Source organism: Postia placenta (assembly GCF_002117355.1).
Source record: "Postia placenta MAD-698-R-SB12 unplaced genomic scaffold POSPLAscaffold_15, whole genome shotgun sequence".
Classification (NCBI taxonomy): Eukaryota; Fungi; Basidiomycota; class Agaricomycetes; order Polyporales; family Adustoporiaceae; genus Rhodonia; species Rhodonia placenta.
In genome coordinates this window covers 282,926-305,403 of record NW_020169846.1, presented here as the reverse complement: position 1 = coordinate 305,403, position 22,478 = coordinate 282,926, and the positions used below count along the sequence as shown (strand labels likewise).

At 53.4% G+C, this 22,478-nt stretch overlaps 7 protein-coding genes across 7 annotated transcripts in view; 5 read left to right on the top strand and 2 right to left on the bottom strand.

Moving 5' to 3' along the window:
- Positions 1 to 2,619: 2,619 nt before the first annotated feature.
- On the top strand, positions 2,620 to 4,026 carry POSPLADRAFT_1154460 (hypothetical protein; the record flags this gene model as incomplete). Its single annotated transcript, XM_024486854.1, has 4 exons — positions 2,620 to 2,988; positions 3,052 to 3,398; positions 3,470 to 3,497; positions 3,571 to 4,026. 4 exons carry the CDS (start codon positions 2,620 to 2,622, stop codon positions 4,024 to 4,026), a joined length of 1,200 nt encoding a protein of 399 aa, XP_024334975.1.
- A 1,009-nt stretch (positions 4,027 to 5,035) lies between these two features.
- POSPLADRAFT_1154236 (hypothetical protein) lies at positions 5,036 to 5,947 on the top strand (the record flags this gene model as incomplete). Its single annotated transcript, XM_024486830.1, has 3 exons — positions 5,036 to 5,294; positions 5,366 to 5,453; positions 5,512 to 5,947. The coding sequence occupies 3 exons, from the start codon at positions 5,036 to 5,038 to the stop codon at positions 5,945 to 5,947; spliced, it is 783 nt and encodes a 260-aa protein (XP_024334974.1).
- Positions 5,948 to 6,814: 867 nt separating this feature from the next.
- On the top strand, positions 6,815 to 9,298 carry POSPLADRAFT_1041363 (hypothetical protein). Its single transcript, XM_024477895.1, has 4 exons — positions 6,815 to 6,933; positions 7,003 to 7,384; positions 7,433 to 8,116; positions 8,174 to 9,298. Exons 1-4 carry the CDS (start codon positions 6,887 to 6,889, stop codon positions 8,999 to 9,001), a joined length of 1,941 nt encoding a protein of 646 aa, XP_024334973.1. The 5' UTR covers positions 6,815 to 6,886; the 3' UTR covers positions 9,002 to 9,298.
- A 114-nt stretch (positions 9,299 to 9,412) lies between these two features.
- On the bottom strand, positions 9,413 to 11,367 carry POSPLADRAFT_1154041 (hypothetical protein; the record flags this gene model as incomplete). The annotated part of the gene is made up of 8 exons (XM_024486801.1): positions 9,413 to 9,445; positions 9,499 to 9,695; positions 9,755 to 9,941; positions 9,992 to 10,367; positions 10,444 to 10,734; positions 10,927 to 11,206; positions 11,263 to 11,280; positions 11,334 to 11,367. The coding sequence occupies 8 exons, from the start codon at positions 11,365 to 11,367 to the stop codon at positions 9,413 to 9,415; spliced, it is 1,416 nt and encodes a 471-aa protein (XP_024334972.1).
- An 828-nt stretch (positions 11,368 to 12,195) lies between these two features.
- Positions 12,196 to 16,086, bottom strand: POSPLADRAFT_1075955 (hypothetical protein; the record flags this gene model as incomplete). Its single annotated transcript, XM_024482873.1, has 18 exons — positions 12,196 to 12,602; positions 12,663 to 12,863; positions 12,916 to 12,970; positions 13,069 to 13,124; positions 13,183 to 13,245; positions 13,549 to 13,583; positions 13,640 to 13,797; positions 13,853 to 13,872; positions 13,928 to 14,121; positions 14,175 to 14,277; positions 14,336 to 14,502; positions 14,557 to 14,784; positions 14,835 to 14,886; positions 14,938 to 14,969; positions 15,018 to 15,240; positions 15,293 to 15,650; positions 15,723 to 15,989; positions 16,040 to 16,086. The coding sequence occupies 18 exons, from the start codon at positions 16,084 to 16,086 to the stop codon at positions 12,480 to 12,482; spliced, it is 2,382 nt and encodes a 793-aa protein (XP_024334971.1). The 3' UTR covers positions 12,196 to 12,479.
- Positions 16,087 to 16,413: 327 nt separating this feature from the next.
- On the top strand, positions 16,414 to 17,823 carry POSPLADRAFT_1049428 (hypothetical protein; the record flags this gene model as incomplete). Its single annotated transcript, XM_024479745.1, has 7 exons — positions 16,414 to 16,717; positions 16,773 to 16,896; positions 16,949 to 17,180; positions 17,244 to 17,330; positions 17,396 to 17,508; positions 17,565 to 17,652; positions 17,731 to 17,823. 7 exons carry the CDS (start codon positions 16,414 to 16,416, stop codon positions 17,821 to 17,823), a joined length of 1,041 nt encoding a protein of 346 aa, XP_024334970.1.
- Positions 17,824 to 19,796: 1,973 nt separating this feature from the next.
- The window catches only part of POSPLADRAFT_1154166 (hypothetical protein), a gene marked incomplete at both ends in the record, with an annotated part of 4,792 nt that continues 2,110 nt past the window's right edge, over positions 19,797 to 22,478 (top strand). Inside the window, 3 exons of the mRNA XM_024486819.1 lie at positions 19,797 to 20,003; positions 20,418 to 20,562; positions 22,140 to 22,311. Coding sequence (XP_024334969.1) covers positions 19,797 to 20,003; positions 20,418 to 20,562; positions 22,140 to 22,311 — 524 coding nt within the window. The remainder of the gene's footprint in view (positions 20,004 to 20,417; positions 20,563 to 22,139; positions 22,312 to 22,478) is intronic.

Sequence of the window (22,478 nt, the reverse complement as noted above, 5' to 3'; positions counted from 1 at the left end):
TGCGCGATGCTTGCTCAAAGCTCGACACGGTCGTCCCGATGCCTCACGCGTAGATCCCGGGACATCTTCCGCATTCGGCGAACAATAGGGCCACTTGACGCCGCTCGGCCAAAGCACGTGCTTCGCTCCATGCCACACTGACGTAGCCGGTCTTTCCCGATTAGGTATCGAACCTCGCGGCATGCCTTCACGACGGCTATCGGTCCAAAGTGGCCATATGTTGCTCTTCATCTCCGCGTTTGGCATGACATCACTCTACGGATGGACTTGGTATGTGCCCCTCGGTGAGGCAGCTTCTTGAGGAACAATGCAAAGCCCCTTGTACTAGTGTGCCATTTTCAATAGTCGTAGCATCCTGTGTAGTATAAAATCTGTCGTACTTCTCTCTAAAAATACAAGATCCGGTTCCCCCCTCGAGTTCAGAACTCATAAGTCGAGTTCACCCTGCGTCTAAGCCTTCAACTGCGTCACTTTGTCCCTCGCTGCGTAACTTCGAAACCTCATCCACTGCGTTTACTCGTTGATACAGTCTCGACGAACCCTTCGACTTCGATGATTGTCGAAGAAACTGCGAACCATGTCCTAGCTAAGTCCCTGTAAGGATTTACATGCATGCGCCGGTCTCACATCATAACCTCTACACCAAAAGGGTGCAATGTCAAGCTTGGCTTGACATCTGACCGGAGGTATATATGCTGATCATATGCCAACTCATGACATTATCCCCCTCCCAGGGCACATGACCTCATGTGGATCCATATAATACCCTGACCCCAAGGGTTACCAACTCTGGCTTAACCTTGATGATCTTCTGAGAGTTCAGGAGGACCCCATGTAGTCCGGTCACCTGACCATCTGGACCTCAGACACCAGCCCCCTTCACTGCCAAGCAATCACATATCACATGTGACCTCTGGTGAATTTGCTCGAAATGTCTGCTCACATGGGGAGTTGAACCCTCGACCACTTGAAGCTTGACATTTTGTAAGGATTTACATGCATGCGCCGGTCTCACATCATAACCTCTACACCAAAAGGGTGCAATGTCAAGCTTGGCTTGACATCTGACCGGAGGTATATATGCTGATCATATGCCAACTCATGACAGTCCCCCCCCTTCGAGTCGTGTCCCTTCCTTCTACGATACATCGAAGAGCTCTGCCGAGCTTCGATCGTCTCCACTAACCACCCCCAGCCTCCGAGTAGCTTCGACGACGTGTCGAAGCCACCTCGTACCTTCCCTAGTGTTTGTAGCCTTGTTCAAAGGCGTTTCTCGTGTTCACTTGAATCGCGGGACACCTTGCTGCTAACTCCCCTCTCACTAAGACTATAATCCGTCTCTCTAGTCCCTTTAGGTCGCACCCAGGTTAGGGGTTAGGGTTTTGTAGGTCGTATCACCGTCCTATCTAATCTAATCGTACAGTAGATATGATGTGTCCGTATCAGGCAAGTAATACAGAGGTCACGGGTTCGAGCCCGCAAAAAGGAAAAAATTAAAAACGGCTAGACGCCGTACCAACTCGTGACATATATACTATATACGGCTGCCGTAAACAGCACTGATATCTCTGAGGGATGAGCGCATGTCACCCCCGAGGTGCCGAGCACCGCTATGCCCCATGCTGCCTATCTGTACTTTTTGCGAGGAGGTCTATCAATATTGGCTTTGCTGTAAAAGGCTGCAATTGAACGTGTGGTGGCGGCGGTGGCCTATCGTGATACAAGGTTTGGAAAAATAGTTCCTACTACTCCACACTGGCAGCGCTTGTCCTTGACAGACTTTCCACGGTGTTGCAGGCTCGGCAACCCGGCACGAAATAGCGCGAACAGTACGTTGAGTGCAAATTCAGCCTTTGCTGGTCGTGCAAGTAGATACGGGATTCCTCAGGTATTATAGGCTCGACGTGTTTGCAATTTGCCTTCATTTACCACTGAGAGCATAAGAGGAGGGCTTCATCACTTTCCCGTGGCGTTGGCTTACGATAAAGTTCCGCACCATATGTTCTGGTTCAGCCCGTTATCCAGATAAGGGTGCACAAGGATGTGAGACCCTAGTCGACCATCCTGAGGCATTTTTGTGAAGACTTTGGGCGACCATCATAAACTTGATGGTTCTGCAGTGATTGCTCCGAGACGTTTTGATCAAAGTCCCTGTGTGCCTTGAAGACCTGAAGCACCTCACTGCATAAGTCCTGTCCAGATGCCTTCAAATATGGACGAAGTATCATATCTCTACCTCTTGTTAGCTCCCACCGATGGATGATAGATGTTCAAGGTCGGGAGTTCCGGCAGGGGGGTATGGTGATAAGTTATACTCTATCAGCAACTTAGCGGCTTTCTGGCGGCTCTTGACGCGCTAATGTCTCAACCAGTTTCATGAGCTTGAGCCTTTTTGGCACAGGGCGCTGAATATAGTGGACCGACTCCGCTGAATTTAGTGGATCGACTCCTACATCCGTCTTTAAGACTCTGTTGATTATCTGTTCACGAGATACGAAGTAATTGGATTGGACCATTGCAAATGTAGGTAGATATAATATACGCTACCTGTATCCGAGAGGCAGCAGCTGTCACCCTTGGCAGACTGCGTACCATCCCCGAGTCCTGGCCAACGCTACCATGAGCGTTGACAATCGCCCTAGACTGCCAGTACTGCCAGTGCTCCTGCTGCAGAATGCTTTCCTGTCAGCGCTCATCGCCCTCCACCCGAAAGGGCCTGTGAAGCTAGCAGCATTCGCAATATACACCTACAGTCTCGGACTGGTGCTCACCAGTACCACCGGGGATCTTCAGCAGAATTATTCTCTTGGCTGCTCCTTCGCATCGCAGTTCTTCACCGCATTCCACCTCCTGTGGCTTACGGACCCCTTGAACGACCTGCGCCACGAGCGCGAATATATTGCGCCTCCAGCGCTACCGTTCCTGCGCCGAGTGTATTGGGCATCATGCGTCATGTCCAGCCCACGCGGAGTAGGATGGAATTACCAGGTGTGCACATCGCTATTCTTGCCCTTCCAATGCTCATGCGCCACCCAATTCGCTTCGCTCCAGGTCGCAAACGTACCTCCTCGTCCTAGCGAACCACGCTGGACGTTTGTGCGCTATCAGCTACTGTGCGCATTCAGATGGTACTTGCTCGTCGACCTCGCACAGACCTACCAGCGCTCCAACCCATCATTCTCCCAGCATGATGCCAACCTGTTCTCTTTGAGCGCCCAAGACTACATTCAGCGATGCGTCAACATCGTCGCGCGGTTTAGCCCGTCGTATGGGATGATCGCCATGCCCTATTGTCTGCTCTCCGCGCTGTCCGTCGCCATGGCATGGTCCCTGCCCAGGGACTGGCCCACCGTGTACGGAGCGTGGGCCGACGCACACACACTGCGGCGATTCTGGGGGTGAGTTCTCAGTCAGCTAGGGCGTTCGGAACACTACAGACACTGATACACATGACTGTGCCTTTGCGCAGGCGCACCTACCATCAGTTGCTACGCCGTGTATGTACGCTGTTCGCACGCTCGCCTTCTTTGATCCGCTGATAGCCATGGCCGTATGATGTGATGCGCACAGTACACTGCGTCAATGGGCAAGGCGTGCTGCCGCCTGCTGGGACTGCGCCAGGGCTCCTGGGCGTCGTCGTACACGCAATTATATGTCGGGTTCGCGGTGTCGGGCCTAATGCATTGCGGCGGCGACTTCATGGTCAGCCCGAAGCTGTTCGGGGCGTCGTTCCCGTTCTTCATCGCCCAGGCAGCGGCGATCTCACTCGAGGACGCGGTCGTTGGCTTGGCGAAGCGGACCGGTATGCAGGCGCAGTGCCCGGATGGCCTTGCGCACGCGCTTGGATATGTGTGGGTGTTCGTGTGGCTGAACATATCGATGCCGTTGTACCTCAACTGGTCGATGCGTGCGGGGGTGATTGACACGAGTCGGATGCCTTTCTCGCTGGTGACGATGCTTGTCCCTACTATCACGACTGGTGCGGCGCGGCTCCTGTCCTTGACAGCACTTTCTGTAAAGGCGTGACTGTTAAGGCCGCAGAATATTTGTCCTGTCTGGCATGATAAATGAATACATTTTCATCATTCTGCCATCGTTGGTACTTTGTAATCATCATCACCAAGGCACACGCTCTATAGAATCAGAATAAGCTCACTTAGAATACGATTTGGATCTGTGGTTATGTTGTCGCTCGCATCTGTACAAGGTGTGAGATCCCATGTTGCTGGATACAAGACATGTTGATCTTAACCTTACCTCAAAGACACAGTAACCGCCACGAATTGTTTCCTGAGGTCTGACAGAGTGTACTGTCAGAGCTGATTCGAAGTTTGCTCCTATCCACATCTAGATGCTCGTTTGTTGTGACACGTGCGTCTCGAAGGATAACCTAGTGCAGTGTCCGTGCAATGTTATGTGAATGCCAGCGGAGATCAAGAGAGATTACCTACTAGGTTGCATAATTGCGCAGACGAGTCCGTCCTTTCGTTACAAATCTCCCTGTTCCCCACCTCAGAAAATATTCCTATGAGGCGCCTCCTATCTGATGATTTCGGTTGCTTTAGTCGTGAGCACATGCGTAACTCCGTAGTAAAGTGCGTGATAAAAAGGAACAAGCTCACCTTGTGTTATCTCATCAACCCTTCTGCGCACCAGCGCTCTGTGTATATTTAAGGTGTAGCGGATCTAAAAGCTTGCTGACTACCGAACGGCGCGCAACAGTGATGAGCAACCATGTCAACATCGTGCATAACAACGGCTTCGGTGAGGCAACTGCTTCGCAATTAGGGCATAGGCGAATACAATTGACCAAGAAGATTCCAGTTAATCATGGACCCCAGACTCGACCAAGAGAAGCTCATTAAGCGCAAGATAAGTGCACTTATGAGCTTTCTCGCCCGATTATGCCTGCAAAAAGCCACAGCTTTTTTCTCATCTGACCTGTCAAACCAGTGGGTTTACACGCAACACTTGCTTGCTCGTCAGGTGCCGCTTCGAGTAATATAGTAACTTCAGGTTATGCGGGTGCGCTGCAATGTCTGCACGAGTTGTCGCAGATACGAGAACAGTGGAAGCTACGGCATCACCCGTACATGATGGTGTTTTGCACGTGATCAGGCAAGATGCGCAGTGTGAGATCGCGATCTGGACGATCGAGCTTGCACTTATCTTGTTCTGTACTCACCGGCCATTTAGACTTCATTTGCGATTCAGCTTCTCCTGCTACGTGTTCTGCATTTATCATGTCAGTAGCAAGCACGAGCACATCATCAGATCCCTGGGACCAGCCGTTTGTGAGTCGTATGAGGATGTCGTGCGATATGGAAGACTAGAAGAGATCCTTAGCATGCACCTCGTCGCGTAGCTCCAGCACAGGCAGTACCAGACGATTGGGACAATGATGACGAGGACGAAGAGGGGGAGGAGGACCAACGGCAGATGTGGGAGAACGCGTGAGTGCGTCTCAGTGCTCTGTGAGACTACGACGGCTCATGCGAGATGCGACCGCAGGAATAGCAAGGCACCTATGCCGGAACTCGTGATCTCGGGATCCAGCACGACCATGATAAAGTCACCGCCACCCGCTGCGCTGCAGCCGACTCTCCGAATACTGAAAAGACCCGCAGCCACGTCGTCTGCGCACGCATCCGCCGTACCATCAGATACCCCAAAGTCATATGCCGAGCGGGAGGCGCAGTACCAGGCAGCGCGCGAGCGTATTTTCAACGACGGGCGCGCCCGGAGCCAGAGTGGGGGGACAGAGCGTGATGGCCTGGTGAGCGATAGCACGAGTGCGAAATCGAAGAGTGGTGTGCCAAGCGTCCAGATTGTGCGCGAGCCGAGGGGCCCAAGCGCACAGCCCGAGGAGGGTCAGGCCTTACAAGGGAATGCGCGTGCCTTGAGGGGTTTCACAGGGAGGAGGCACAAAGGGAATACAAGGGCCTAGAAGGTGCTCATGAGGCTGATGGTGGAGTTCTATAATTGTCTTGTAACGCTTCCACTGACGGTGGGCGGTGTATTCTAACTTACCTTTCGCTGGGCCCGCGCAGATTCTGCTGCCAGGCATGTTTTCTCTGCGTCTTTGTAATGGATACCCGTCTCTTTCCTCGGAGCTGTTACGATCATTGTGCTCCTCACGGCTGATCGACGCTAGCTCAAACATGACCAGTGCAGTGCATCGCAGGGGATACCGGCCTGCGCAGTCATAGTAGTATTGATGTGGATGATCCCTGAGGATGATTGATAGAAATGCGATGATGAGCAGTCTTATTACGCCAAAACTGAGTCAGAAATCTTCCCTGCGCTGGGAATTCAGCGGCGCGGCTTTTGGGGTCCGACACCGCGCTGTGGCAGGTGATAATTCAATATATACAAGTTCTCTTCATTCGTCTTCGCGGAGGCTCAGATTTCGGATGCTTTGGATGTCCTCTCTCAGCACAGTGAACATACCGTGTAACAATAATGAAGCTGTGGTTGAAGCACGACTCAAGATTATTATATCGCTCAATGTGTCTCATATGTGCAAACCGCCTCGCATATCAATGTCATTCTCTAATCCTACAATCCTACAACGAATACACTTATATGGTCGCTGCTTTACATCTACATACGCCCTCATTAATATTCTCAAAGATAACACTGTCTTCTATAAGTACTCACTGGCTGTTTCCAAGTAAGAGGACATCACGTAGGTCATGCAGAGGTAGGACCCCGGCGAGCTGCGATCGCTTCTGGCCCCAAACCGGAATTATCGCATAAGCGCGAATATAATAATAATTCTCGCGCGCGCTGGCCCTTCAACTGCAACGGTGACGACCCCAGGCCCTGCTCGACGTCCGCAACGACGACGAGCGTGCAGTCCACGATGCCCTTTAAACAATCTCCCATGGCGTTCCAGTCGCCGTCGCCGCAACCGTCCATTTTTAAGAAAAAGTCGTCGTCAGCCTTGCCCAGCGCGGCCTCCTACCTGTCCGCCGTTCACGAGGCTGATACTCGTGCCAGGGCCCATGGCAGCACGCCCAACTCGACGCCTGCCCTTTCGCTCTCCTCGTCCGCGACCTCGTCATCCTCCGAGACCGTGCTCGATGATCTTGGCCTCGACTATGACAACGGTCTGTCGTATCCCCGCGTTCCTCCGACGTCCGAACAGGTTTTCACCACCGTGCACTCCGAGTTCGGGCACTGCGCGAACGAGAAGTACAGATACACGTCGCAGCACCGTGCTGGAACGCAGTACAAGAGCTACCCGGAGCAGGACCCACCGTACTATATCCTCTTGACGACGTACCTCAGCTATCTGATGGTCATCTGCCTCGGGCACTTGCGGGATTTTGTTGGCAAGCGTCTCCAGCCCTCTCACTATCGGCATCTGGTTTCACAGCATGTAAGCCGCAACTGCTGATATGCAACACGTCTGCTAACGCTACTGCAGGGCTACGCTGCGTTGAACTCGGACTTTGACTCGTTTTATACACGTCGCCTCAAGACTCGCATTGATGACTGCTTCTCCCACCCGGTAACTGGCGTTCCTGGCCGAACGATGGTGCTCCTGGACCGATACTCACCCGATTACAACGTCACGATGGTGCCATCAGGCACGCGTACTCGTGGCCTCAACATCTCGTCATACAACTACCTCGGATTTGCCCAGGCTCGGGGCGGGTGCGCAGATGCGGTTGAGACGTCAATCAATAGATACGGTGTCTCAGCATGCGGCTCGCGTCTGGAGGGTGCGACACTAGACCTGCACCAGCAGGCGGAGGCACTTGTCGCACGCTTTGTTGGCATGGAGGATGCCCTGATCAGTTCTATGGGTTTCGCGACCAATTCGACCATCATTCCGGCGCTGGTAGGCAAGGGCAGCCTGGTCATCTCAGACGAGTTCAATCACGCGTCGATCCGGTTTGGTGTCCGCATCAGCGGGGCCAACGTGCGTACGTTCAAGCATAACGATATGCCATCCTTGGAAGCGCTTCTTCGTGAGGTTATTAGTCAGGGCCAGCCGAAGACACATCGGCCGTGGAAGAAGATACTGGTTATTGTCGAAGGTCTGTTCTCGATGGAGGGCACGCTCGCCAATTTGCCTGTGATTATGGAACTGAAGAAGAAATATAAGGCAAGTTTGATTCTGCGCGACGTCATAGCACCGCATTGACACTTCACTTCGCTGCAGTTCAACCTATTCGTCGACGAAGCGCATTCGATCGGTGCGCTCGGTCCGCATGGCCGGGGTGTTGCGGACTACTTTGGCGTCAACCCGCGCCAAATCGACATCCTCATGGGCACATTCACCAAGTCGTTCGGGGCTGCTGGCGGCTACATTGCTGGCAGCAAAGCGCTTATCGACCGTCTACGCGTTCACGGACACTCTGGCTGCTACGCAGAAGCAATGACACCGCCCGTGTTGACACAGGTGATCGCTAGCACGGCGAGCATCATGGGCATCTCTTCGGCACCGGAGAAGTCGAGTTCGTTGTCATTAACTGCCCGCTCGGATGCGATTAACCCGGAGCTCGAGATGGAAGCGTACCCTGGAAGGGCACCCCTTTCGATACTGCCCGCATGGATGCCGATCACGCCTTCCATGGCAGATGGCACTGATGGCAAGATGCGTCTGCGGCGGCTGGGGTTCAACGCGCGGTACCTCAATCGTGGCCTGCGCAAGCTCGGTTTCATCACATATGGGCATGACGACTCGCCAGTCGTCCCACTGCTGCTATTCAATCCGGGCAAGATGGCCGTCTTCAGCCGCTTGATGCGCACGCGCCAGGTCCCAATCATCGTCGTCGTCGTCGCGTACCCCGCAACGCCGCTGGTCACTTCGCGCGTGCGCTTCTGCCTCAGTGCCTCGCACACCAAGGAAGACGTCGATCTTGTGCTCACTGCATGCGACGAGATCGGTGACCTGCTCGACTTGAAGCAGGGATCTGGCGAGCGGTGGTCACTGCAAGAAATCACCGACCGGGCGGTTGAGCTCGTCGGTATGCCTGAGCTGGTGTAGTGGCTTTGGTACGTATGCGAGTAACGTAGGGAACAGTAATGACTTATGGTTGCTTACGGTTGCGACGTATGAACCCGCACTAATGGCTACCGTTACGAAGAGTACGAACTAAACCTCCGCGTATTTATGTAATTCGTTGTGCTCCAGGTGCTTTCTCTCGTTTCCGCACCTTGAGGTGTTTCGTTTCGCCAACCTCGTCTGTAGATATACTCTTCGAATCTAGTCGCGTACCGTACCCATGTACTTGGCTGTCCTGTGGGCAGCTGTGTGCTAATAGATGATGTCTTATCTTTGCGTACATTGGATCCAGTTCTGAGCTTTTCATTTCATTGTGCCTTTGCGCACAAATCCTATGGTAATGGTATCGACAGGACATAGCAACCATATGCATTACGAAAATGGAGAGATGTGTCAGACCCGCTCACCGCGGCCGATTACTTTGACCTATATGGCGACATGTCAGTTAGTTTGATGGTCAGTTCAGTGCGAAAACGAACTTTGAATCCAATCTGCCGCAAAGCGTCTGCATCTACAAGCATGCGGCCATCGAACACGAAGGCGGGCTTGTTCATGTGCGTGTACACTGTATGCCAGTCGATCTCGCGGAATTCCTTCCACTCGGTCGCGATGACAATCGCTTCCTTATTCTTGCAAGCCTCAATTGCGGACTTGACGATGGTAACCTGTTTCTTGACTGTATTCATAGTGTGAGTACATAAACAAATTCAACGACTCTTAACTGATTATACGCACTGAGCTCGAGCGGGACAGTCGGGCAGGCCTCAGCAAGGTCCAGCCAGATTTGTGTCTCCTCCACTTGCGGGTCGTAGATGGTGACGTAGGCCCGCTCTGAAAGGAAGTCACGGACGAGTGAGATGGCGGGTGACTCGCGCGTATCGCCGGTGTCGGCCTTGAACGCGAAGCCAAGCACTGCTATTTGCTGGAACGCCCTCATCAGCATCGGCAACGCACACAAGGAGAATGCCATACTTTGCCGGTGATCGTGTTGAAGAGCGTGTCGACGACTGTTTTGGAGAAGCGGCTCTTCTGGTACTCGTTCATCTCGACGACCTGACGCCAGTATGCGGCAACCTGGGGGAGGTGAAGGCTCTCTGAGAGGTAGACGAGGTTGAGAATGTCTTTCTGGAAGCAGGACCCGCCAAAGCCGACGGACGCGCGCAGGAACTTGGGCCCTATGCGCGAGTCGAAGCCGACGGCGTGCGCAACCTCGTCAATATTCGCGCCGGTTGCCTCGCAGATCGCGGAGAGCGCGTTCACAGAGGAGATGCGCTGTGCGAGCATCGCGTTCGCGGCAAGCTTGGAGAGCTCGGAGGACCAGAGGCCGACGGTCAAGATACGCTCCTTGCTATAGACGTATGCGTCAAAAAACCTCTTGCAAGTGGGTGTATGCGCCCATATATGCGCATGAAAGTTGCACTTACGGTACCCAGTTGGCGTAGACGTCAGAGAGGGACCCGCATGCGTCCTTGCCCTCCTGAGTCTGAAGTGACCCGATCAAAACACGGTCAGGGCTGAACAAGTCGCTAATTGCGGTACCCTCAGCGAGGAATTCGGGGTTGGAGAGAATGTCGAAGCGGCACCCGGGGCGTGAGTTTGCCTCGAGTATCGTACGCATAGACTCCGCTGTACGGCAGGGCACTGTCGACTTTTCAACGACGATCTTGGATGAGTGCGCAACAGCGGCAATACGACGCGTCGCCAGTTCGACATAGCTACAAAAACGCATTTAATGACTGAATATATGCGCTGCATGGAGCTCACAGAAGTGAGATGTGAGGGAAGTACGGATAAAAAGTATGCGCATCCAGGTCATGTTAGTGTAGATGGGCGCAAATGTGGAGTCAAAAAGGTCCAGTGGACGAGGACTACTAGTACGCCAGCGAACGGTTGAATGTAATACTCACTTGAGGTCAGCAGCAAAACCTGCCCCCACTCCGCTCTTCTTGGTCGGAGTATTTACACTGACGAAGATGAGGTCCGCCTCCTTGATGCCCTTGTCGACGTCGGTTGAGAAAAAGAGGTTACGCCCTCTCGCCTGCTTCACGACCTCAACAAGGCCGGGCTCGTAGATCGGTAGCGCGAAGTCCGCGCTATTCCAAGCATCTATGCGGGCCTGATTGAGGTCTACAATGGTGACAGTGATATGCGGGCACTTCAGAGCAATGACGGCGCAGGTAGGACCGCCTGAAGGGAGCGAATGAGGGAAGCTTCTCTTTCCCGTGTATACAGCTACCGCTCACCAACGTATCCGGCGCCAACTATCGAGACGCGTCTTCAGCGTCAGAATGACCTACGCGAGCTAAACACGTACTGCAGCAAATCTTTGTGACTTTCACGGGGGACATGGTGACAGTGGGGACGAGGATATGGAGGAGGGTGGTGCGGGGTAAGGGGAGGGGAGCAGAGATATTATACGACGGATGACGGCCAAGCCATGCACGGGCGGCTAGCATGCGGCGAACATCTCCAGCGCGGAAGCAGGCGCGTCACTTCCTACTGCCATCATCCCTCGCGCGGTTATTCTCCTCCTGTCTTGCCTCCGGCATATATGCATCATTTTCCGCGTGCGTTCCACACACCCGTGGCTACTCACATGTGTTCTGCAAGTTCCACCTTGGACAAGAGTCGACAACCGCGAGGATTGGTTTCATTAAGATCGGATCCGAAATCGGGACCGTACCGATCTTGCAATGTCCCCCTATCTACCTTCGTGTGCCCGGAGTTGTCGAGTTGCTTCGTGTCGAACACCGAGAGGTCACTCGGGAGCTTAACGCAGTGCATCGCGTAGTATCTACGGTAACGGGGGCTCATGAAGTTTTTCGATGATCAGTACGCATATGTCAGTACGTCATATCAGTGCCGGCGGTTCTTCGCCGCGGTCTTTGTCTTTCAGATATTCGGCATCGTCCCAGCACTCAACAATATGGAGTGTATCATGCAATGACCAGTGACTGAGTGATCTAACGCAGGACGCGAGCGTGAGGCTTTCGCACTCTTCTAGTGAACAGGCCAATGACGCGCCGAGTTAGTAGCTAGTAGTGTGATCTTGACACTCGTCGCATAATCAAGCTTGAAGACAGTGCGTAAGTGCTACATATGTACCTCATCAGCTTTTCGAAAGCGCTGTAGAGGAATCAGAGTCCTCATCAAAACACCTTGCAGAAGCACAGGTTCAGTTATGCACCACTGATTCATTACTGCACAATGCATAGGCCGGCGAAAGACCTTATAGGTACCAAACATATTGCCGTGAACAACCGTAGTAGGTCAATATTCTTCACAGGTAACCACACCGGATCAGAAGCGGGTCTTGTGCAAAAGGAGTGCCAGCTTGGCGTAGAGGGCCATATCAGGTCATGCCGTGCGATGCTCATGAAGGCGAAAATGAATACATAGCATATGTCACATATGAGTCGCAATAACGGCTAGCAGGCCTCTCCACGAACAACTGCACGCTTTAAGAACGACCCGCACCAGGAACGTTCCGTCGCTCGCGTCGAGGGCCGCGCTCGGGTTGAGCGAGCACAGGCGTCACCACGTTGACTTGCACTGAATCAAAGTTCAGGGAGTGGAGAAGGTCCTAAATGGAGGGTGAAGACATTAATACTGGCGACTGCGCCTTAATAGCTCAGTCACGCACCTTGGTATCAGGGTCAACCTCCAGACCGTTGACACTTGTGTCAAGTGCCGAGACTTCTGGCACGTAGTTGTCCTTCCGCTCACGCTCCTCTTCCTGCAGCTTGAAGGAGATACCGCGGACCGGGCCGCGCTGAATACGCTTCATCAAATGAGTCGTGAAGCCTGCGATCTTGTTACGGAGGCGTTTTGAGGGAACAACAGCCTGGAACCGGATATTTAGCATCTCCAGTCCCGCCGCGAAGAAACGCACGCACCACTTCATCGATGATTCGCTTGTTGGTGTGGAAGTCGAGAGTCAAGCGAGGGTAGCTAAAGACGCAAGACGATCAGACATTCGTTCTGCATCCAAAGAGCCGAGCATGCTGTCTAAACGACCTAACGTCGGTCATGAGGGTGATGCTACTTACTACTTCTCGATGAGCACACGGGAGGCCCTCTTGGTGGTTTTGGTGCGAACGCGGCCCTGTAAACCCAATCAGTACAGGCGTCAAGTAGCATGTCGCCCAGCAGTCGATACAGACCATGTTGACGAGTCGGAGGAGGTGGACAGTGAGCGGGCGGGGGATGAAGCGGCTACCAATAGCCTGGCACAGGCCTAGTCGACGGGCAGGCGGGCGCGGGTTCGGCATCTAACGGGTGGCTGCTGTGGTCCTGTATAGTTCCTCCCACGTGATATACACCTAAAGCGGCAATTGTCGCCTACATTCTTCGGCGCGACAAGTGGTAGTCTCCGACCCTCATGGTTACAATACACTTTAGGCTAGTGATATATACATTATGTACATCTATCCTTGGCTCTCTTCGCTTCCGTATGCGTTGCTTTTGTGTTTGGGCGTAAATGTCCACGATTCTGGCGCAGGACCTAAGAACATTTCGGAGATCTTTACCCAGTCTCTGCTGTCCGCGCTTGCCAGTAACGTTTCTGCAGAGTGTGAGCTTAGCTTCGTAAATAGGTCGACCATGTTCATTAGCACCCACCTAATTCGTCTCGACCGCGGAATGCTGGGGCACGATCATTGATGCGTGCGGGGAGCGTCTCGAGCAGGCCGATTGGTATGTAACGGTATTGGAACGAGAGGGCTTCACAAAGATAGCGACGCGTGGTGTTCACACCGGCTGTGTCTGAACCAAAGTGGCTGTAAATGAATCAGTGAAGCCGCACGCGACCAGCGCCAATTGTAGATGACATACTTCAGGCCGTATTCGGCGTACTAGCGATGAGAATGAGCACTTTGTTCGGCTGACTGATTCATCGGTAGAACGAACCTTACGAGCGAGCTCCAGGCGTTCTCGCGAGCTGATATCCCACTCTCTCCGCTCCTTAATCTCGGTGAAGATCCATGGCTTAATGAGGGCGCCGCGCCCGATCATCACACCGTCGACCCCGCTGCTCTCCATCTTTTGCCAGTAATCTTCGGATGAGAAGCAGTCACCGCCGCCGAAGATAGGCACAGGCGGCACTGCAAATATAGCGTCAGATACGTCGACGAGGATATATGGCACACGGCCTTACGATCTTCATCCGCCTCTCGCGCGCGTACAGCCTCGACGCATTGTTTGATGTAATCCCAATCAGCCACTTTGGTGTACCGTTGTTGTCGAGTGCGGCCATGAAGCTGCCCGACCCGTTGTGCGTCCGTTAGACAGCAGCATGAAGTGGCCGTGACCACGTACCGTTATCGCGGATGCCCCAAACTCAGCAGCAACGCGAGGCATGAGCTTGTGCGCGTTGTTCTTCCCGTCCTTTACCCCGGTTCGCAATTTCACCGTCATTGGGATTTCTCCCAGTGCTTTGTTCATGCCGGCGATGATCTTACCGAGCTTACCTGCCGCATCAAGCACTATAGTGCATCGTCAACAAGTCGAAATCACCCAGGTTCATAACAGGGACTCACATGCAGACCCGCTACCTTGCTTGTATACGAGATCAATAGGGCACCCGCAATTGAGGTCGACAAAGTCAAGGGTTCCGGCGCATTCGCGCCCGATGGTCTCCGCTGCAGGAACCAGGAGTGAAGGCTTGCTGCCGGCGAGCTGCACGCCGAATATGGACTCAGAGGGATGTCGCCGCACAAGTGACCACTCCTCCTTTGAGCCCTGCAGGAAGGAGAGCGCAAGGCCCACTATATGTGAATTAATAGAGGAGAAGTCTGATACATACTCTTATACATACTCTCGCCGCAAGTGATGTCCACGCCATATTCGACACAAAGCCGGCGAAATGGCTAGGAGAAAGGTCAGAACTAGCTGGGCAAGAGATAGCTGTATGAACGCACCAAATTCCCGACAGTTGTCAGTGGTGCGAGGTCTAAATATTATCAAGTGACAAGAGGAGCAAAATTAGATCGATACTCACACGTTTTACCATGCCAATTTAATCTCTTTTTCTCTGCGAAGCGGATGGGGACATCGGGAGTGTCATTCTGAGATGTATCTTCCTGTGTCGTTGCAGTTCCCATGATCTTCTGAGCAGGCTGAATTTCGCCGTCGGCTGGCTGGCTACCCTTACCGCCCTTTTCATCATCACCAGTTGATTCTAGTAATACCTTGAGATACGCTTCGGAGATTGGTTGCGGATACTGCACAGATGCAATGGAGGAATTAAAGACATACATAATAGCATACACATACCTTTTTCGTTCTGATGAGCTTCAGAGTGTTTGCGTCTATGAAGTTCACTTCAGTCTCAGCGATCGCTGCGTCTGCCTTCCTGTCCTCGTTTATGTTGAGTTCCAGGATAGCGCCCTCGCCTTCACGAACATGTCCTCCAAGAAAGCGACACTTCAGGCCGTGCTTGCATTCTCCGGTGCGCTCAAATATGGGACATCTAGTGGAGAAGTCTACCGATGGATGTTTCTCGTTGATCATCTCTTCGTCCACAAGTGGCCGCACGAATGGCGGGCTGTTTGTCAGATCCTCAGAGGTCGGGAAGTGTACATCTCGTGGCTTCGCGGAGAGGTATGCAGATGTATCGTGCGTGAACCGGCATCTGCAAATACGGATGCGAACAGACAGACACTCAGAACGGCTTCGCAGGCGAACAGGATGCCATGGCACGCACTCTGCACCAAACTCGCAGGCTTTACCGGTGGCGACCTTCCAGCATAGCTCGACCTCATCCCGCACCTTTTGGAATCGACGACCCTTGTTCGCCCCGCGTTTGTTCTTCCGCTCCTCCTTGGCGAGCGCTTTGCGCTGTGCACCAGAGAGCCTTTTCCCGCCCTCCGGATCTGGATCGGCGTCGTCCCTCCGCCCGTTCGCATGGGTCGTGCTTCCTTCCGCTGCGTCGTCGTCGGGCAAATCGCGAGGAGCAAATGACACGAGGAACCTGTGCTGAGTTGGTTGAGTATGGCAAGGCGCACGGATTGGCGGACTTACTCAGACTTGATCGGCGCAGTTCCTGGTGGCAAACCCGACATCGCCATTTCAGCTTTACAATACGCACGATACACGCCGTCGAAAGAGCTGAGATGCTCCGACCCTCTCGGAATGATGCAAGCTTCAAAGAAGTTTTATGCTCGGTGCTTGACAAGGCGAGAGCGGGGTACAAGATAAGATTAAGATTCCGCTATGCGCAAGCCGGCTGATGGATCACCTTGGACGATCTCAGCTGCTCATGCACATCAACAATCCAACAACTAGAAGTTCTCATATGATTCTGGCCCATAGTAGGCGATGATGCCCATGTCTCTGTTGATAGTGCGCTCCCACCACGTATCACGACACCCGGCCCTATAATCATCGTGCCCAGCATGCTCAGCAGCGCATCCTACGTCTGCGATCCACGCCCGGACTATCCTCTTGTCATCACAGCCAAGCGCTACTGGATCTCCGAGCTCTCGTCGGATGACCCAAGCGCACTCACTCTCGTACTTGCCCATGGTACAGGCTATCACAAGGAACAGTGGGAGCCGACTATTGAGTGCCTATATGAGTACATAGGCAACGATGCGTCGCAGACAGTCAAAGTCAAGGACGTCTGGAGTATTGACGCCCCGAACCATGGCGATGCCGCTGTGCTGAATGAAGCGACGTTGAGATGGGGATACGACATATGTACGTGCAATGTTTGTCGTAGCTGTCACAGACAGTACTCACCAACCACGGCCAGTCGACTGGGCCGAGTATTCGCGAGCAATACACATATTCCTCGCGGGTCTAGGTACAGGTGTAGACGTGGACTTCAGCAAACGGAACCTCGTTGGCATCGGTCACTCGATGGGTGCAGTTGCACAGTATGTCTTTCGACACTTATCGGCCATATCTCCTATACCCATACTTTTGCAGCATCCTCTGCAATACGTTCTACCCTAAAATGCCGTTCAAGTCATTTATTCTTGTCGAGCCGATGTGCTTCCCGCAAGAACCAGCTGGGATGACAAGAGATTTCGGTGTGTTCCTCACTAATAGCGCGCTCAAGCGCCGCGACATCTTCCCGTCCCGCGAGGATGCGCTCGCCTGGCTGAAGTCTCGCGCTGGTTTCAAAGTCTGGGACGAGCGTGTATTACAAGCTTTCGTTGTACGTTCATGCATACATCGACTTAAGCCTCAGGTTAGGATCCATGGTTTCCATGTTTTGTAGGATCATGGAATGCGGGATCTGCCCACGGCGGAGTACCCGGACAAAAAGGACGGTGTCACCCTCAAGTGCACGCGTGCCATGGAAGCGGTACGTCTACAGTCTCCGATTAATGTCGCCTATGTTACAGAAATGCTAAGGAGATTGTCTCGCAGGCATGCTATGTTCAGCATACCAATACCGGTCGGGTTCGTGGTTACAACTATCTACCATACCTCTGCTCGACATATCCCGTGCACTTTTTGTATGGCGCCGTGGACGACTACATGTGAGTCTGCATGACCTCCGGACTGTTGTGCCCTTGAGCGTCTATCTTGTGCGCAGACCTGCGGCAGTGAAGGAGCACACATTGTCATATGGCACGCAAGGAAAGCATGCATCTGTAAAACAAGTTCCAAATGCTGGACATGTAGTAAGCAGAGTCACCTCACATATAGTTTATAAGATTGATCACTAATATACTCATGTCGCATACTGCTGCTGAAAACAGGTTGTACAAACACACCCTTGTGAGCTGGCAAGTGCAATTTGGGCAACCCTGAGTAGTGATCCTGTACCTCAATGGGAGAAGTGCAAACTTTAGCTAGAATATTTAATGCTGACTTTAAAGTCATGATATACTACTTGCTGTGATTGAATAAGATGTAGTGCTGTTTGTCATTCTTTGATTGTGTACAACCATGTAAGAATTGTCTTTCAAAGGAAACCTGTAAGTATACTATATTCAGTTGTGGCATGACACCTACAATACTCAACTAAAACTGTAAATTATTATATTAATTTGGGTTAGGCCAGATAAATAAACTATTGCAACACAAACATATGTTAGTGGCTGAGGAAAAAAAGGGAAAGAGCAAGAGTGTCATTGTAACAGGCCGGAATGTACAGGATATTTTGGCTAGGACAGTTACTGAGACCAACAAATTTTCTCATCAAGTCAAAATGCTAGTGCTATAAAATTGACTTCTCCCTGTAGTTTATAAGCTGGGGCACTTTGTAACTACAAAACAGCATACTATGAATAGAAGTGCAGATGTCATGACTTGAAGTCAAGCAACAGGAGAATGAACAAACCTAAAAGCCCTTGGGCGTTCAACTAGTTCTAACCAAAGTGACAAACAAGCAAAGCTTGTGTCACGAGTTGGCACGGCATCTAGCCGTTTTTTTGATTTTTTCCTTTTCGCGGGCTCGAACCCGCGACCTCTGTACTACTTGCCTGATATGGACGCGTCACCATCTACTGTACAATTAGATTAGATGGGGCGGCAGCGCACGGCACAGCTCTGGCTCCGCTGACACAGCCGCTCTGACTCACCGGCCCCCGGGGCCGCGTCGGCATGCTGTGCACGGACCAGGTGCGCACGGACCAGTGCGCACAGCCTCCCCTAAACATCCCCTGTATATAAGCCGGCCTCTGCTGCCCTAGGGACCTCAGTTTCGACCTCTTGTCCCTAGGTCAGTAAGCTCCCATTTGTATCCCTTATTTACCTTTACTAACTAATATACTTTCTTGTCCCTAGCCTTAGGTTTGAGCGTTGCTCACCATCACTTCGGTAAGATCTAGTCGGACGCCCCCAGCCTTTCAGTTTTTTCCAGTCGCTTGACCTCAAGTCGCGACATTAGGTCAAAACTCCCCAAGCTGCCGGCGTCCCCTCGGGACCTCTTACATTCACTTTCCTTTCCCACAGGTCGGGTGGTGCGCACCCCTATGGTACATTACAATACGTAGATAGCGTACATATATCGCCACCACTTAGGGAATGAACTCTTCAGTACCTGCACTTCAGTGGGCGGTACTTGTCCTCACAGACACATGGACTAGGTTCCTGCTGCATAATAGTCAAAAGCAGTACTGGGCCCCACGTGAACTGCGAACCCTAGTGTCTTCTCGGGCGCCGTAGTGTAAGCTAGATAGCACGGCCATTGTAGTATGCGCACCTCCCCGTCCTTCCCCCATCCATCGTGGCTGCTTGTCAAGGACAGATCCACGCGTTCGACTCTCAGGATCTCATCGACGTCTACATCCCAGACGACCCTAAGACTGTCCTCTATCGTTGCGAGCAGTAGCCATGCCCAAATCAGACACCCCGATCGATCGAGGAGGATTACCCTCGTTACAAGGTGATCCGACAAGCGCAACATCCGCTCGGTCCTCGAAGCACCCTTGCATCTCGATCCGCCTCGCAGCACTCTTGCCCTGTCTCCCCCAGCTCCCGCCTCCCTCAAACTGTCGTCGCCGATCCAAGTCAAGCGCGAGGAGATCTCCCTCCAGACCCTGTGCCAGAGCCTGAGCCTGAGGAGGGTGAGGGTGAAGAAGGAGTCTTGGAGTCCGAGTCCACGGATTCTGCTTGGCCCGCCTTGCCGACAGCGTTCGCCCCCGCGTCAGCAGTCCCTGACGTACGTGACCCCCCCCCCCCCGAACTTTCTCCGGCGCCTTCACCGCCGACTCCGCCGAGAGGCCGCTCGAGCACTCGCTCCTCTCGAAGTTCGACCAGCGGAGGGCCACCACAGCCACCTCCGCCCCCGCAACGTCCTCCGTCCCCCCCAACGCCGATAATGTCGTCCCCCGCAGCCGCCCCCGACAAGGAGACGTTAAAGCTCCTCCTCCCACTCCGATATGATGGCAAAACTGTCATCGAGTGCGACAGGTTCTTGTTGCAGCTGCGCATCTACTGGATGGTCAACATGTCGTTGACCACCATCGAGCTCAAAGTACAGGTTGCGCTCAGCCTACTCGACGGTGATGCGCGCGCCTGGGCCACTGTCGCGACTTGAGGTCGAGCGACAGGAGAAAACCTAAAAGCTGGGGGTGTTCGACTGGTTCTTACCGAAGCGATGGTGAGCTAGGCTCGAACCTAAGGCTAGGGACAAGAATATATTAGTTAGTAAGGAAAGGTAAGTAAGTACAAGAGAGCTTACTGACCTAGGGACAAGAGGTCGAAACTGAGGTCCCTAGGGCAGCAGAGGCCGGCTTATATACAGGGGATGTTTAGGGGAGGCTGTGCGCACTGGTCCGTGCGCACCTGGTCCGTGCACAGCATGCCGACGCGGCCCCGGGGGCCGGTGAGTCAGAGCGGCTGTGTCAGCGGAGCCCGAGCTGTGCCATGCACTGCCGCCCCATCTAATCTAATCGTACAGTAGATAACGATATGTCCATATTGGGCATGTAGTACAGAGGTCACAGGTTCGAGCCCGCAAAAAGGAAAAATTAAAAAACGGCTAGACGCCGTACCAACTCATGACATTACCCCCCCCTCAACAGCGCATGACCTCATGCGAGGCGCCCTTGCCCATCTCCCACCCAGAGCGGCAGCGTGCTTCAGTTAGCGGCGAAGGCATTGGCTGAAAGTTGAGACCACCAAAGGTAGCAGCGTTGAGTCGACGAGGGGCGTTCGGATTCTTCCGGTGGAAGTCGGCTATGAGGGCCGGCGCATTGGCAACGTTGCGCACCGCTTCCCATGACGTATGCGAATCGTCATAACCCTTCCACTTGACGAGGTACTGTAGCTGCCGCCGGAAGATCCTCGAATCCTTGATCCGCTCGACCTTGTACTCCTCGTTGCCCTCAACCTCGATCGCAGGCGGCTCCTCCGGCTCCCGGCCCGGGATATTGCTACGCGTGTACTTGCTAAGCAAGGAGACATGGAACACCAGGTGCACCGGCACCGACTTCGCCAGGACTAATTCGTAATCCAAGTCTCTGAGCTTTCGCCGCACAGCATAAGGCCCAAGGCGCTTGGGACTGAGCTTCTTGCTTGGCTGTTTCAGCTTAAGGTTCCAAGCGTCAAGCCAGACCTTGTCCCCTGGCGCAAAGACCGGTGCCTCCTGCACGTGCTTATCGTAGTACACCTTCATGCGCTCGGCTGACAGCTCGAGCGCAGAGCGCGTGTCGTCGCGAATCTCCTTCAGGATCTTCAGCCAATCAGCGGCAGCAGGCATCGCGGACATCAGATTGATCCGAACCTGGATCTCAGGATTGTACCCTTGATGCAGGAAGAAAGGGGAGTGCCTGGTTGCGGAGTGAACTCGGTTGTTCAGTGCAAACTCCGCGAGCGGCAACTGCTTTGCCCAATCATCCTGCCTGTGGCTTGTGAAAGCACGCAGGTACTGCTCAATTTCCTGATTCCAGCGCTCAGTTTGGCCATCTGTCTGAGGATGGAACGCTGTAGACAGCACCGGCTCGATCCCTAGCCCCTTGTACACCGCATGGAGATACTTCGAAGCAAACTGGGGACCTTGGTCTGATATGACCTTGGCCGGGGCCCCATGATGCTTGAACACATCGCGGATGTACAGATCCGCCGCACCTTCTGCCGTCAGGGTCTCATGACAGGCTGAGAAGTGGACCTGCTTGGTGAAGCGGTTGGCGGTCACCAGGATCGAGTCGAATCCATCAGACTTCGGCAAGCCAACGATCATATCGGTCGTGATGATCTGCCACGGGCGCTCGGGGATCTCGTTTGGCTTCAGCGGACCCTGGGGCTTGGCTGGGAATGTCTTGGTACGGTTGCACACGTCACAGATGCTTACGTACTCATTGACAAACTTGGACATCCCAGGCCACCAGTAGTTCCGCGATACGAGCTCCAGGGTTTTGGCACGACCACCATGACCGGCGATCAGCGAGTCGTGGTGGATCTTAACGATATCCCGCCGGAGCTCCGCATTCTTTGGGACGTACACGCACCCGCGGAACAGCAGGAGCCCTTGTTCGGCATTCCACTCCTCAAAACCCCTTTGCAGCCGGGGCGGTCCGAGGTCCTGCACCTTTTCAAGTGCCTCGGCCACCTCCCGATCCTTCTTCGAGCACTCTCAGATGCGCTTCAGAAGTGACTGATCAGCCGTCACCAAGGCATGACCGCGCCTGGCAGAGGCGATGCGGAAGCGCTCTGGCTTGAGAACTACCTGATCGGTGTTATCGTCCTCATTGCCGATCTTGTCGCGACTTGAGGTCAAGCGACTGGGGAAAACCTAATAGCTGGGGGCGTCCGACTGATTCTTACCGAAGCGATGGCGAGCTGTGCTCAAACCTAAGGCTAGGGACAAGAAATGTATTAGTTAGTAAAGGTAAGTAAAGGATACAAATGAGAGCTTACTGACCTAGGGACAAGAGGTCGAAACTGAGGTCCCTAGGGCAGCAGAGGCTGGTTTATATACATGGGAAGATTTAGGGCAGGCTGTGCACGTTGGTCCGTGCGCAGCTGGTCTGTGCGCAGCATGCCGACGCGGCCCCGGGGC

Bases quoted from the DNA above. Each gene is read 5' to 3' on its own strand.
- POSPLADRAFT_1041363 (XM_024477895.1), top strand. From the start codon at position 6,887: ATGGCGTTCCAGTCGCCGTCGCCGCAACCGTCCATTTTTAAGAAAAA. The intron at 7,385-7,432 runs GTAAGCCGCAAC...ACGCTACTGCAG, and splicing joins GGCATCTGGTTTCACAGCAT to GGCTACGCTGCGTTGAACTC. The intron at 8,117-8,173 runs GCAAGTTTGATT...ACTTCGCTGCAG, and splicing joins AACTGAAGAAGAAATATAAG to TTCAACCTATTCGTCGACGA.